General features: G+C 33.9%; 1 protein-coding gene across 1 annotated transcript; it reads right to left on the bottom strand.

Moving 5' to 3' along the window:
* Positions 1-2,236: 2,236 nt before the first annotated feature.
* Positions 2,237-14,378, bottom strand: LOC149807516 (C-type lectin domain family 7 member A-like). Its single transcript, XM_089940795.1, has 5 exons — positions 14,310-14,378; positions 13,817-13,899; positions 12,400-12,484; positions 10,509-10,722; positions 2,237-2,436 (listed from the first exon to the last, which is right to left on the bottom strand). Exons 1-5 carry the CDS (start codon positions 14,353-14,355, stop codon positions 2,412-2,414), a joined length of 453 nt encoding a protein of 150 aa, XP_089796921.1. The 5' UTR covers positions 14,356-14,378; the 3' UTR covers positions 2,237-2,411.
* Between the last annotated feature and the right edge of the window lie 1,209 nt (positions 14,379-15,587).

Here is a 15,587-nt window from a genome sequence, read left to right as displayed (position 1 = left end):
CACGCCAAATCTAAACTAACGAAACATATACATAATGCAAACACAAACACGAATACCACTTTTATTACATTGCCACACTGACCTCCCCTATCTAAAATGAATACTACAAAAAGTATTATTAAAATACTATCAATCAACACAAATGGACTAAAGGTCGAAAAGGCAAAGAAACTAATTGACATAACAAAAACTTTCGACATAATTTGCATTCAGGAAATACATAACATAGAAAAGGTAATTACAAACTATATAGAGGACAGACTAAATGCTGTCTTTATCATCCAAAAATACCCAATATGCAGCAGATCAGGGTAGGAATACTTGTAAATGCAAAATATCTCAAATCGGACTGGAAAATACTATCAGCCCCATATTTTCTGAAGGGAAGACACATACACCTAGTACTAAAGAAAATTCATATTGTAAATTACTATGTACCACCAATACAAAACTGCAAGATAGCCTTTATTCTTAATTTAATGGACTATCTAAAGGGCTTTACACAAGAAAACATAATAGTATGTGGTGATTTCAACTCAATCACTGCTAAAGGACACACGGTACTAATTATACGGAAGAACTGTGAACCAGTCTAGAAATTGGTGAACAAATAATAGAGTATTTACGGGTTTGGTGGTCCATAATTGGTTAATAATGAAAATTAAAATTTTAGTAAAAACATCTTTTGAGAGCTTATCCTATCTGTAATTTAAAAAAAAAATTATAGACAAAATTCTATTGATGCAATTTTAGTATTTTTACAGGCTTGACTTAGGAGTACTCAGTAATGAAAGTAGCACCTGATTCATTTGGTACAAATAGGTTTTAGAGCATACGCAGTATCAGAACATATGCATATGTGTAACTTTTGCGGCAGTTTGTGTGGTAACCTGTAATTTGTGCAATTGATATTTTCTGATGTTGATACACTGTAAAGCTGATTTGTCTTATTTCTATATACTTTGTGCAATTTTAATATTTACTTTTTCCTTACAGATTTCCATTGCCCATATTATATGTCATATATACTTCGATTATACATATGATATCTGTGGATATAAAACCTTAGGAACGTTGTCTAATATTCCAAAAACTGCCGGTTTTATTTGTTCAATTTCCTACCGTGAAACATTTTCAGGTTGTACATTTAAGTCATGAAAGTAAATATTGTTTTTGTTTTGGCATGTTTGTTGTTCGTTTGTATTTGTATTTTCCGTTTATATAGTTTTGTTGTATTGGGGTGAGGATGGTGGGTGGGGATCTGCAATAATAAGTGGTGTCACTAAGGTAGTGACTAGTTTAACCCTATCCTAAACAGTTTATGTTCAGATTTATCTGTGCACAATGCACATGCAACAGTCAACAGTGTAGGCTCAGATCTGTCAACTCATAATGTGTCGTCGGATTAGGGTCCATGCTGTTTGCTGGATGCCCTCGGGTGACCGAGTGGTCTCAGTCACTCGCCTTTACAAATCATTGATATCTCACCTCTATCATCGTGCGTTTGAGTCTCGGCTCGACCAAAGCGGTCATGTTAGGAACTTTGACAGTAGCTTCCCGTCGATCTGTGGTCCTTACCATGGTTTTCCTGGATTTTTCAACCTCCAAGTATACTGGCCGCCATTTACAGACTATCATTTTCGTATGTGTTCTTTTTTCTATAATTTCCTTGTAGCCTCTGTGGCTTTGGTTTTTACAGTGTCCATGTATGATGCCCAGCTTGTCAGCACGGAAACTTCCTGATCGGAGATAAAATTTAATTTAAAAATCTAACAAATTCGAAGTATTAATGATGATAATCAGTATTCTTTCCATATAAATCTGCTGAAGAGGTATCACGTATGTGAATTTGGGTCTTGATAAGAAATACTTAATAAGGGCTGAAATTATACGTAGAATCAATGCACGATGCTGTGAATACACGCGAGAGAGAGAGAGAGAGAGAGAGAGAGAAAGAGAGAGAGAGACTTCTGATTTCGTCTTTACAATATGTATTACTTTTGAAAAGGTATATAAATTAAAAGCAATTAATGCACATAATCAAATACTATATGTTTTCTTGTGTGTTTGTGTGTGTATGTGTTTGTTTGTGTGTGTGTGTGTGTGAGTAGGATGTGGCTGCATGTCAGCATAACAGCACAATATCGGATGTGCAATACCGATGTAAAGATAAACAACTGCATAATCATTCGGAGTTTTATTTGTAGATTAGAAACCAATAACAAATGTGATGCATGACAATGGATAGATACTGATCAGCGTTTTCTGAAACTGGAAACATCTATCTCCCAAACAAGTATACTTGCGTTGAAAACATATTCCAGTGGAATGTTCATTTTTAAATTGGATGTATTGTACCAATTGTCCTATATGAGTGGTATGTGACACGGATAGACCACAAATCATTCTTTTCACCCAACAATCGGTTCTCCATGTCTGAAAAATAGATTACATTCTTGAGCGACTCTAAGTAGAAGAGATAAACAGGTATTGTTCATGTTCTCTCTTGGTATGTTTCAAACTGTTTTGTTAATTTTTCTAACATAACATAAATGTTTTTTATGAAAATTTAGTGAAGTCTTTGAAAAGCAGCTAACTTTCTATCTTTAGAAGTGGGAGCAAATTAGGCGTTTTTGCTCTTGAAAAACGCAATGGATACAGCACGTTTCTTCTTGATATACCAATATCTTCCATGAATCAAAATAATAACATATATAAAACGTGCCTACCTTAAATAATTTTATCAAATATTTTTCATTTAAAAGAGATGTTTTTATTGCAACAAAATTCACTGAAAACGTGTGAAATATTTGTCAAATAGTTTAACTAGGTACTTGATTTATTCACTTTTCTTCGGTATACAGTTCAAGCACTGAATTAGAAAGAGTTGTATTTAGAGTGGGGCATTTTCTTCGTCTCCTTCCCAGGTAGGTTATGCAGCACTAATATTTTATTTTCATTTATATTTTTTTTAAATGTTAAAATTTTCCTAATTTGGTGACATAGGGTGTCTGTCCTTTAATAAAATATTCCAAGAATACAATGGAATATTTCCATCGTCTTTCCATCAATGGTCTTACAATCGATCACACTCATTTCAAATATAAATTACAGATGTGGTTGTTTGTGCAGATAACGTTAAACTTACCTAATGAACCAAAGTACGATTCCCATTATACATTTATTGTCATGTCTTAAGCATGCTATATATATATATATATATATATATATATATATATATATATATATATATATATATATATATATATATAGATAGATAGATAGATAGATAGATAAACATTTTCCGACAATCGATATTTGCCCTGAACATACCCTTGTTCAGCTCTAACGGAGACATGTGCGATTATTATCTCAAACATTGGACAAAACGGCGAAAACAAAGGCATGCCTATCAGTTGCATACTTCATTTGCTACACCTTCTCGTTGAAAACAGTAGTTGTCAAGTCCAAAGCTCCTCAAAGGAAATTTTGCAAGAGAATTTCATACAGGTAACTATCGCAATATTCAAGCTACATGCACTGTTAGAAGTTTGTCTCGGTACGGCCACTCGGCATGTCAATTGAAAATGTTTTGAATGTTTGGGGCGGAATTGTCCACACGTTAACTCTGCGTATTGAATTTATGAAGCTCATATTGTTGGCAAGCCATACAAAAGGGTTAAATTACATAAATGAAGATACATTTTATCCATAATTGTTTCTCATATCCGTGGAAAGATTTCAAGAAATTTAAGAAAAGAATTCCAGGCATGTGTAATTAAGGCTTGCTTTGAATAGTGAAATTCCTTTAATTATTAAATATTATACCCCTAATTTGCATATCTTACTTTTTTCTATTTTACATAAGTGAAATTAAGTCAAACTAATTCACGTGTGTGAATATTAATTTAGTAATTGTTAAATAAAGATACATTGCACAACTGTGAAATGCTTTTTTTTTAACAAATTGATAATTCTCATTCACGCATATGAAATTATGCAAGCACTCTAGAGATAGCAGGCAAAACAATTTTGGATTTCGTGATTCTTAATCCGTTGGTAACATTTGTTTTTGATGTGAGACTGTTCTTAGTCTATGAAAGGCAAGAATTGTATACTTTGTTTATATAATGTTCTTAAATCACGTTTTGCTGTTTCGACTTTGTGTTTGTGCCCCACTTTGCTACTTACTTGCCCGCATTCTGGAAGTTTCACGTTGCGTGTTGTAAACAATAGCAGATAGCAAGAGACAAGTTAAGTAGAGTCCTGGGTGATCCAGCCAGAGTCCAAAGATGCAGGATTCTGTGGGCAATTTCAGACCTTAGCATATTGCTTTCATTCGATGAAGTAACCTTGCACAACATTTTAATATTTTTGAAGTGTTCTACATCACAGTAACTGGTCCTGCCTTTCTTCACGTCATTAAGTTGAAAAAATATATTCTTGACACATTGACATCGTTCATCAAGCATTTATTGAACAAGTAGTTTTTTGAGTGTGTTTTTGATAGCTGAAGTCTAGAGTGTCAGCCTTGGTATCCAATGTTTAACCTTTGCATTTTAAAGTTCAGAATTTCTGAGCATTATATACAAGAAGAGATTGCATACGATTCCCACATCTATACACAAAAACATATCGATAGGGTTGTCAGAGATGTTTGCTGACAGATCTAAGTAGATATCTAAGTCCGATATAACCAGATCCCATCTCCTATCAAGGCTTAATATGGACTCACCAACGTTATAGTTAACTTTGTGAATTACCGAAAGGTCTATTCAAACAAGAACCAACTGAAAATCCTAGGCTGAAAAATCAGTAAAGATTAACTTTATTATTATATCCAATCTGGATTGGACAAGTTCCGGTTTTGTTTGCAATACTATCTAGGGTTCTGTAATGGACCTATATTATTTTTCATCTCCGTCTGTACATGCGTCGCTTATGTGTTAACATTGTCCAAGTGTAGTTACTTTTCTGGCTCAGAAAAATACAGGTTTAGACACGACCACCCTCTACTCCATGTGCAGATAGGTATGTCAATGGAATAAATGTATCATCTATAAATATGGTTTGGACCAGTGCAAGAAAATTTTGCTTTTTTTGAATAAAGTTTGAATTTGCCTAAACCGACATTTGCGAAGATATCGTTTGGTGTGATAATTTCGAAAAAAAACAAATATCAACTGAATGCATGTAAATACCTTTTTATCAATATATCTATCTATTTGATATCATCAAAACTGTATTCGTGCAGCGTAATTTCATTTAATCTGAGAAAATAAAATTCCTTCATACCGTACAGTCTAATTGTTTATTATAGTAAACCCAATATAATAACAATTATCAGATAGGTGTGAACATGTTATTTATTCTGTATAATGTGTCAATATATTTTGACATCATTAAAATATTTTGTTAATGTGTATTTTATCACTAATTCTGAAAAACTGATACTCGTACTAAGGTAAAACAAAAATGATTTCTATGGTGAAACCAGTAAGCATATAAGCTACACACTATTTGTACACACACACACACACACACACACACACACTATATATATATATATATATATATATATATATATATATATATATATATATATATATATATATATATATATATATATATATATATATATATATATATATATATATATATATATATATATATATATTGTTTAGGCATCCTGGTTTATTCAGCTGCTCAACGTTTATTACAAAAATGCAGCCAATGTTATGTAATATGCTAAGTTTACTTTTCTACCAATGCAACCAAATGGAATGTAATACACTTAGCTTACATTTCTACCAATACAACCTAGATGTTATGTAATTCACCAAGTTTATTTGTATCACCAATGCAACCAAATAGTATGTAATACACTAAGTTTGCTTTTCTACAATCCAACCAAATGGAATGTAATACACTTAGCTTACATTTCTACCAATACAACCTAGACGTTATGTAATTCACCAAGTTCATTTGTATCACCAATGCAACCAAATAGTATATAATACAGTAAGTTTGCTTTTCTACAATCCAACCAAATGGAATGTAATACACTTAGCTTACATTTCTACCAATACAACCTAGACGTTATGTAATTCACCAAGTTGATTTGTATCACCAATGCATCCAAATAGTATATAATACAGTAAGTTTACTTTTCTACCAATGCAGCCAAATATTATGTAGTACACTTTTACTTTTATCTACCAATATAACAAAGACGTTATGTAATACTCTAAGTTTACTTTCCTACCAATACAAGCTAATGATATGTAATACACTAAGTTTACCTTTCTACCAATACATATACGTTATGTAGTAAGCTAAGTTTACTTTCTACAATCCATCCAAATGGAATGTAATATACTAAGTTTACTTTTCTAAGGATACAACCAAGACGTTGTGTAATACATTAAGTTTAATTGTCTACCAGTAAAACCTAGACGTTATGAAATTCACTAAGTTTATTTGTATCACCAATGCAGTCTATACATTATGTAATTCACGAAGAGAGTCGAGCGCGGGCAAAATCACTGCCCTCTAGCAAATATTGCCATTTCATCCCTGTCAGCGTGCGTTAGAGTCTCTGGCTCGGCCAATATTGGTATGTGCGAAAGTTTGTCAGTAGCTTCCCGTGGGTCGGTGGTTCTTACCGGAGTTTTCCCGGGTTCTTCCTCCACGAGTTATTCTGGCCGCCATATATAGCCTATCATGCACAGAGAAATCGCGTTAAACCCAAAACAATAATAACAACAAGAACAACAATAATTTACTAAGTTTATCAAGTCATCAAATAATGTTGGCACAGACGATCCACTTAATATGCATAATGACCTTTACCTATCGCGATATCGTTATTTTATTTATGGACTGAATTAGATCGGTTGGTAAATTCCATATGATCAGCATATGTAATGCGCATGCGTATAACACGATCCATTTCACGTGCTTGCTGTATCAGAGGGAGTGAGCTCGAAACCTGCAGTTTATTCGTGTCTCTATTTGGTTCCTGCCGCAAAGGCGGGCGAAAGACAGAAATAGTATATATCCACTGTAAGATGTATGTGCATCAGTGCAACCAATCGTGTGTACTCAACTGTGATTTTGTTTATAAGAAAAAGCTATAAAACGTATATTTTTCGTGGATTCTTTTCTGTCTTATGAAGATGTGTATTACCTTCCAAAATGAAACACCGTTGGCTTCTCATGAGATTTATATCTTCCTTTTAAAACTCAAAACAGTAATTGGCTTGTGTGTTTATCTCTGTGCAACGACTCTGGGTTTGAGATACCTTTCTTTCCAAATTAAATGGAGATATTGGTGATTGTTTGGTTGCTTATGGAGTTCCATGTAATGAAATATATTGCAAATGATCACCTAGTCAATAATTACTACAAATAATGCTAAGTTATTCACAAGACGCTCTTAAAGCATATGGGAAGTGAAATATTTCAAACAACCTGTTAATTCATACTGTTTATATTTACCTTAGATACATTTCTAGGGAGCTGTGTGCAGTCCTTTGTCGAAGAAGTCCAAATTTGGCATGTGATAATGAAAGTTACCTCGCAGCAAATGCACATAATTTCTCTCAATAGAAGACTATATATGTGAATCTTAGTTAGCACGAGGTATTCACAATAATCCTGATTAAATATAAAAACGGTAATATGATTAGGTGAACCACACATTTTTAATTATATTGTAAGCTTAAATTTTGTTCACATCTGTACTTTGTAGACAACATCTTTACATAGCTAACAAAATGTTTACGTAGCAAGAGTTCAAGGCCAGTTAAACTAGGTTTTCCGTTGGAAATTTCTACGTTCTATTACATTATAGGTCACGTCAAAATGTGTATACATTGTGCTTTTATAAACAAATTATATGTTCCTATTTTAAATATAATTAAAGAGAAATTATTTATTTAAAATATTTATTGAAATTACTGAAGTGATCATTCATTGATAAGAGGATTTATGCAAACTATTTTTGATATGTGTGCACTCATTCAACGGCATTCTGGACTGCATCAGTGTTGCATAAGGACAATCAAGACTGTTGAAATTAATTCTGAACATTCTATATTTATTACTTTTGATAGTATATTTCGAAATATTTGAGATTTAATTCACGTTAGAATCTCTTAAATCTTCATTTATTATTTCAGGCAAATAAATGGATTGTTGATTTTACTTCGCATAGGTGGTTTCACTTTCTTTCTGTTACACATTTTATATATGACCTAGAGTGTTAGCATAATGTGGGGCCTCGACCATGATCTAAATTTCTTTAAAACATTTCAGAAATATTAAAAATTGTTTTTAAAATTGAAATAAAGCGCTGCTTGCACAGCTGATGACTATTCCTTGACTCAGAGAGAGATGCATTTGACTGTAAGTTTTCCTCCCAGTAATGTTATGTTAAAATCTTATCTCAATCTCGTACAAGTACTTCCAAATTTCAATCTATCAAACGTTGAGAAATCGCCTTGTTTGGTCACAAACGTTGATCCTGTTCAAAGTGAAATCCCTGATTTGCATCATTCTTGTGCAATTACCAGACCTATGGCAACATGAGTTCTTGAATTTATTGGTCAGGCTCTTGATGAGCTAACATTTAGTCCTGATATTGATCAATTAATAGTTATTGATCACTTTGATCCTCTTTTTATTACTAATTGCTTCAATTATAATCAGCTTGACCAAAGACAATCACTGTTTGTCAAACAGGAACAAGATCCTGAGATCTCATGTTTGTTTCAGAGAGCTGTTAGTGAAACTGAAACCACACGAGTTCCAGTTTGTTATTTTATGAAAAATGGTGTCTTTATGAGAAAATGGAGACCAATTGTGGTACCCGCGAATGACGAGTGGTCCCTGAGCTATCACGTGCTTGTTCCGAGGTTGTACCGACAGGAACATTTTAGTCTTTTTCATGAAATTCCATTGGCGGGTCATTTACAAAATCAATGAAACTTATCAAAATATCCTGAATAATTTTTATTGGCCGAAAATTAAGTGATGTTTTTAAATACTGTTGATCTTGACACACTTATCAATTGATAAGAACATCCAATCAAAATGATGCCCAAGACTCATCTGCAACGTATTCTCGTATTTGCTGAAGGTTTTAGCAGAATAATATTACACTATGTTGGCTCATTTCATAGGACCCATCATACTTGCTGTCCATAATGTTTACGTACGCAACATTTCCGGAGGCATTTTCTTTTAGAAATATCTAAACCAAATCTATTGTAAAAGCTCTGATTAAGTTCTTTTCTAGCACTTGTTGGTCTTCCCAACAAAATGTCTATCCTGATTAAAGGTAAACTTTAATGTCTGCATGTTTCCAACATATTGTGACTCAGTTAGACATAACAGTTTAAAGCTTCTACCTATCATCCTTAAAGTCAAGAGAATTTAGAAAGATTTTATCCAACTTTGAAGAACATGATTTTGTCATATTGCATTTTTACAGGAAAGGATTTGGACGAGCTCGTTTATTTGCTGTTAGGTTATTGGTTCAGAAATCACTGGGGTTTATTCCTTTTGAACTAGTTTTTAGACATACTGTGCGTGGACCATTGAAGTCATTAAAGAGAAATCTTCTTTCAAATGAAGATTAAAAGTTACTCTACTTGACTATGCCTGATTTCATTTTTATGTCGTGAACGTCTTTGAAGTAGCAAGAACTAATCTACATCCTACTCGGTGAAAAATGAAATTAAGGAGTTTTCAGTCATTTTGTGATAAAGTTCTAGCTCTGTTGCCCGTACAACAAAATCCTCTTGGGGCTAAATTGTATTGTTTTTATACAATCGAAAAAAAGTAAATGACCAAAATTATATCATTTACACTCATGGGAAGCGGAGACATATATAAGTTTGTTTTGTAAATGTGTTAAAGGAGTATATTGATAAAGACAACACATATAATTATTCCACAAACTTTGTCGTACCTGTCCCACAGTGAGGATGTAAATGATGGAATGCAATATGACTGTAGTGACTATGTTTCAACGAATCATCGGAATTTAGAAATGTAAACAATCTGGACCATAGGAAAAGTGGTTGTTCAAATCGTGTTACAGCCTTGCTATCAAGTCTTTATTGAGTCACAACGAGGCTTCAGAGCAGAGAAGGCCAACATCGATATGATTTTCCGAATGATACAACAGCGAAAGAAGCACAGAAACAAAGAAGGCCGCTATACATAGCATTCATTGTCCATACAATGGCCTTAAATCTTGTCAGCATAAGCGGAATATTCAAGATGCTAGAAAAAATTTAACGTCTCCTCAACGTGATTTACTAATCCATTGTTGTATAGGAATATGCCAGATGAGAAGTAGCTGCACTGTCTCATTGATTTGTGTTCTATAATTTTGTTGAAAAGAAGAAAAGAAGGATGATGATGATGATGATGATAATGATGGTGGTGGTGGTGGTGAATCCTTAAATTTTTAACTTATTTGAAGCCCCGTAACTTACTCGTCTTCACAAATGAAGTATGCAGCTCTGTCGCAATTATCGCCATTCATGTAGAAATTCTCATGTTCAAGAAGCCCTATGCAGGCGTCATGACCATTAGGTTCTCCAGGCGCCCACATTTTGAATTGCATGACGTCATGGTTAGGATACCACATCCAGTGACCTATGGAACTGTTGTAAAAAGCGCCGATCCAAAACTCTATTGCTCTGGGATCTGAAAAAAGGATCTAATATTTAGCTGTGTATACTGCGCACTGAAGGATCTGAAATTACTGTATTTGACTAAATGTCACACTAGGGCACAAACAGAATAAATCCAGATCGTCCTTAGCATTATTCTTGATGATTTATAGATATGCAGTTCTTTTCCCTTATGATTTATGTAAACATTGTCGACCCTGATCTTGCTCATGTAACGGCAGAAATGGAGTTCCATTTAGGTAGGCACTACACTCGGTGATGTCCTAGTTTTGCTTCACACAAAAGAAAGCCTCATACAAAAGTGTCAGAGAAAACAGGGAAAGCATTTAAAGCCTAATTTGAAGGATGTTTGATGAATGTAAAGGAAGGATATCTATCCATGAATCTGGTGTTTCCCGAAAGAAGTGTTGTTTCTTCAGGTGTGTCAATTAATATATTTACACTCAAAATGTCTGATTCAGACATAAAACTGTAAGTTACTTATACAAAAAATTTTTTAATTACACTCTTGGAAAGTGTAGATTAAGTCTATAAATATGTAATTTCATATTTTTGGTTTGCGAATTTCTTTCCTCATTAGTTTATTTCTTAATTTGAATACACCGAGAGTTGTTATCTGTAAATAAGCAAAATGACAATAACAAAAGCCGATAGATTATTCATTTTTACTGTAAATATTCAGACCTTTTTATTCATATTGATGGATTAAATTAATTTGACATCGTAGAAAAGCTTCATGCAACTGTGTTCAGTCAGTATGTAATGGTGCAAACTTTTGTTGAGATAATTTCGCAGTACATTCTGTCGTGATCAGAGCTGAGACAGACCAAAGTAAATTTTGGGAAAACTTGGACCATTTTAAACAGGTTTCATAAAATGGCATCTTCTAGCATAGCTAATAATAAAGGCGGACAAGAGAAGATTGTTCTGACTTCGGTGGGAGTGAAAAACGTATTGGCGGTTTGAAGAAGTAATCTGGATTGGCTAAACTAAACGAGGGTGTGCGTGTTCCCAGACGGAATTCAGGCTTTTAAGAAATCCCCCTGCGCCCAATTAATCATAAGCTCTGAGGTTAGCCAGAATTTAGCTCCAAGACTTAATGATCTGTATTTTTCTCGTTAAATTGTCCAAGGGACGCGTGTCTGAAATCACAGTCGTTTATTTTCGGTGGAGTAAATTAGAGTCTAAAACCGAAACTGACAATGTGACAAAAACTTTATAAATGTGTTAACATGTTAAGATTTCTTTATAAAATGGAGTATACATCACGTACAAACAGCCTGAACCCAAAACTGGATTCTACTTAGCTGTTAGGCCTTCCTAACTACTGATACTACTGATACTACTGATACAGTCGTTGACCGATTAAATGTGAAGCCTGATTTATATCGTATGAATGTCATTTGGCTGTAGAAGAAAAACTAATTAATGTGTATATCCGCAAACATCAAATTCATTCTATACCTTCATGTTAGATAGACTACTAAAGTTTTCTACTTGAACAATCATAGCAATCAAAGTTCATGTGGAATATATCCTGCTACCCTTCCAAGTCTATATAACCGGTCATTAAAGTAACCGCCTGAGAGAGAAAGAGAGAGAGAGAGAGAGAGAGACAAAGTGATAGAGACATACAGGGAGAGGGAGAGATAGAGACAGACACAGACTGATGAACAGTCGCCCTACTCACCGTCAGTATGATAGTGTTGTTGCAGCTGGTTTCGGATAAAGCTGAATTCAATGTGATCATCAATCTTTATCGGTATCCATCCTTGCTAAAATTATTGACGAACATCGCTAGACTTATATTATTTAAATAAAAGCACTACATCACAATTAGAACACTGAACAGTCGATTGACCAATTAATCAAAGGCAAGATACTTAAACCCATGTTGATATGAAAGCATAAATGTTGTCCAGGAGACATACAATACTCAACTTTGGCAGAATATGACAAGTAAAATAGTCCTACCAAAGTTTCATTAAAATGATAACGTTTTATTGGAGGAGCTATTTGAACACGATTTGCACCTGGTTGCTATGGAATGCTATAAGAAGATCATCTCTTGGCATCAAGATTTGGTGTTGTGAGATCAGAAGGTATCAACTATATAGTTTTTACCAGAGCAACGCTGACGCTAGGGAGACCATACGTAATACGCATGCAAAGTCTGTTACGAATTTGCCCAATGCCATTTGGATATGATAAAATATACTTTCACCTGCCCGATGATTTTACCAAGAGCATTAAAACAGAACAAGTTCTCCACCTGGTTGAAAACCAAACGATCGATTGATAGGCCACCAAAAAGACCATTTTGTAAGGACATGTTGTGAGTCAATTTCCACAAATTGTAAATCGATATAATCAACATATAATGCATTTTACTGAAACGTATACATTGTGTAAAATACTTTTTTAACCATAGTAAAATAGCTGAAATATGTTTCAGTAGCTAAAGATGCTATGTTCCTTCAACACAACTCTGCCATATCTTGTTTTCAAAAATGGCTCCTAAGTTCAAGATAATAGACCTCCCTCTGTGCACAATTCTATTAAAATTCAAGGAACGTTCAAGTTTTCTTTCCTCTTCTATCTTTCCATCTGGTATGCATACTTGTATGTTTGAGCTTGTAATAAACATAAAAATTTTGTTTATCAGCATTGTGCCATAAGTAGCTTAGAAAATTAGTATAAAATGAATTTTAACAAAATCCTACTTATCAATATTTAATGATTCTTCATAAAATGTTTCAAAATCTTCGTGAAGTATTTTCTTCTCAAAGCATAAATGTGACTAAAGAAAGAAATATAAAATTGTTTGAATTTGTTAATCTGAGACTCAACCACAGCTTGATGTTTCTTCAACATCAGGGACTTAGACCCCTTTAATTATCACAGGTTTTAGTTTGGCTTCCATTATCCAAAAATATACTGCCACTGTACCTAATTAAAATAAGCTTTTTAGATTGGTTCTTTCGTCATTTGTTTAGATGTGTGTGTAATTTTATTATTAGTCTCTATTGTCGTTACGTACATCACCATGATACTGAGACTGTATTGAATGCAATAATCATAAAATAAATGTATATTATTTTGCATACCGTTGCCAAGTACCAACGCTCGTCATGTTCGAATCTGTAACAGGAACTGTTACACACTGACCAATCTCGTCCTTGAGCCAGGACTGAAGAATATATGAATTTCAATTAATTGATTATATATAGAGCGATAATATTTTTGTAATACACTGTATCATAAACATAGAGTGGAGGAATATAGTATTATAGCTGAAATACATTCCATTGTATATATATATATATATATATATATATATATATATATATATATATATATATATATATATATATATATATATCAGTATATGTACCTAAATACACGATGCAACAGTAGACTAGACCTTGTCTGTACAAGATTTATACCCGAACCATTCTGGTCGCGACTCCAGCACGCTAGCCACTGAACAACCGCAACTCCTGTTTTAAAAGCATATAGCTCTCAATCTCTTTTCTATACCAAGATACAGTCTGCATCATTATCATGACATCTATAATTATGATTGTGTCATTGTCTCACCTGTTGATGCAAGGATTGAAGTAATCCATACTATTACGAAAATCATGTCTGAATTGGAATGTGCATACGTTGTCAGTTGTGTTTACAGAGAAATATCTTATGAAGTGGCGTTCTTTTAAGTGCCAATGCTTCGTAAAATCTGCCTTGCCTTGTCGAGGAATACTGAAAATGCTCTTTCTGTTTCTTTTTTTCGACTCTTGTACAGGGAATACTCAAAACGTGTCTTTATAAATAGTTTTTTCCACATGTACCTTTCAATGTGTAGCGGGTGGATGTGACTTTTCATAACAAGTATAACGCACATCAGCCAAACAACGGATACCATGCAGCACCAAGTGGGTCAACAGAGAGATAACATGCGGACCTTAGGCTCGAATTTGCCGTAGATAATTTGGTTTGATACCGCTTATCGAATGTTTACAAGTTTTCACTACAAGTACTACTCTCTGAAGAATACACTGGGCAACTTCGATATCAGTCAAATAACTAGACAGTAAATTAATATTCCTGTACCAACAAAGGACAATACATAAACACAACAATATACTTGATTGTTGTTGTGTTCTGCGATTAATTTTATCAAATTTATTTAACAAAGAATAGAAAGAAAAAAAGTCATGTACAATACATACATTACCCGATCACGGTAGCATGTATGTATGTTTGTATGTATGTATGTATGTATGTATGTATGTATGTATGTATGTATGTATGTATGTATGTATGTATATGTATGTATGTATGTATGTATGTATGCATGTATGTATGTATGTATGTATGTATGTATGTATGTATGTATGTATGTATGTATGTATGTATGTATGTATGTATGCATGTATGTATGTATGCATGCATGCATGCATGCATGCATACGTAAGTTACGGTCTCACCCATGACAGGGTATAAAGATTACCTATTTCGGTCACATGGAGCATCGTCACAGAGCTATTACAGGGCATAAAGTTTGCTTGTCTTGGTCATATGGAGCATCGTGATGGACCCATGACAGGGCATAAAGGCTGCTTATATCGGTTACAATGGAACATCATCACGGACCCATGACAGGGCATACAGGCTGCTTATTTCGGTTCAAATGGAACATCATCACTTACCCATTACAGGGCATAAAGGCTGCATATTTCGGTCACATGGGGCAACATGATGGACAATGACTGAACCATAAAGGATGCCTATTGTGGTCAAATGGATCATCGTCAGATAAATACAAATTCGCTACACTTACTGGCGTATTCGTCATCTATATTCCAACAGAGCATT

This window comes from Sinohyriopsis cumingii, chromosome 1 (assembly GCF_028554795.1).
Source record: "Sinohyriopsis cumingii isolate HCF-2022 chromosome 1, ASM2855479v2, whole genome shotgun sequence".
Lineage (NCBI taxonomy): Eukaryota > Metazoa > Mollusca > Bivalvia > Unionida > Unionidae > Sinohyriopsis > Sinohyriopsis cumingii.
This window is presented reverse-complemented; position numbering and strand designations above follow the sequence as displayed.

Bases quoted from the DNA above. Each gene is read 5' to 3' on its own strand.
- LOC149807516 (XM_089940795.1), bottom strand. From the start codon at position 14,355: ATGATTTTCGTAATAGTATGGATTACTTCAATCCTTGCATCAACAG. The intron at 13,900-14,309 runs GTGAGACAATGA...TATATTCTTCAG, and splicing joins TTCAATCCTTGCATCAACAG to TCCTGGCTCAAGGACGAGAT. The intron at 12,485-13,816 runs GTATGCAAAATA...CAATAATTTTAG, and splicing joins AGCGTTGGTACTTGGCAACG to CAAGGATGGATACCGATAAA.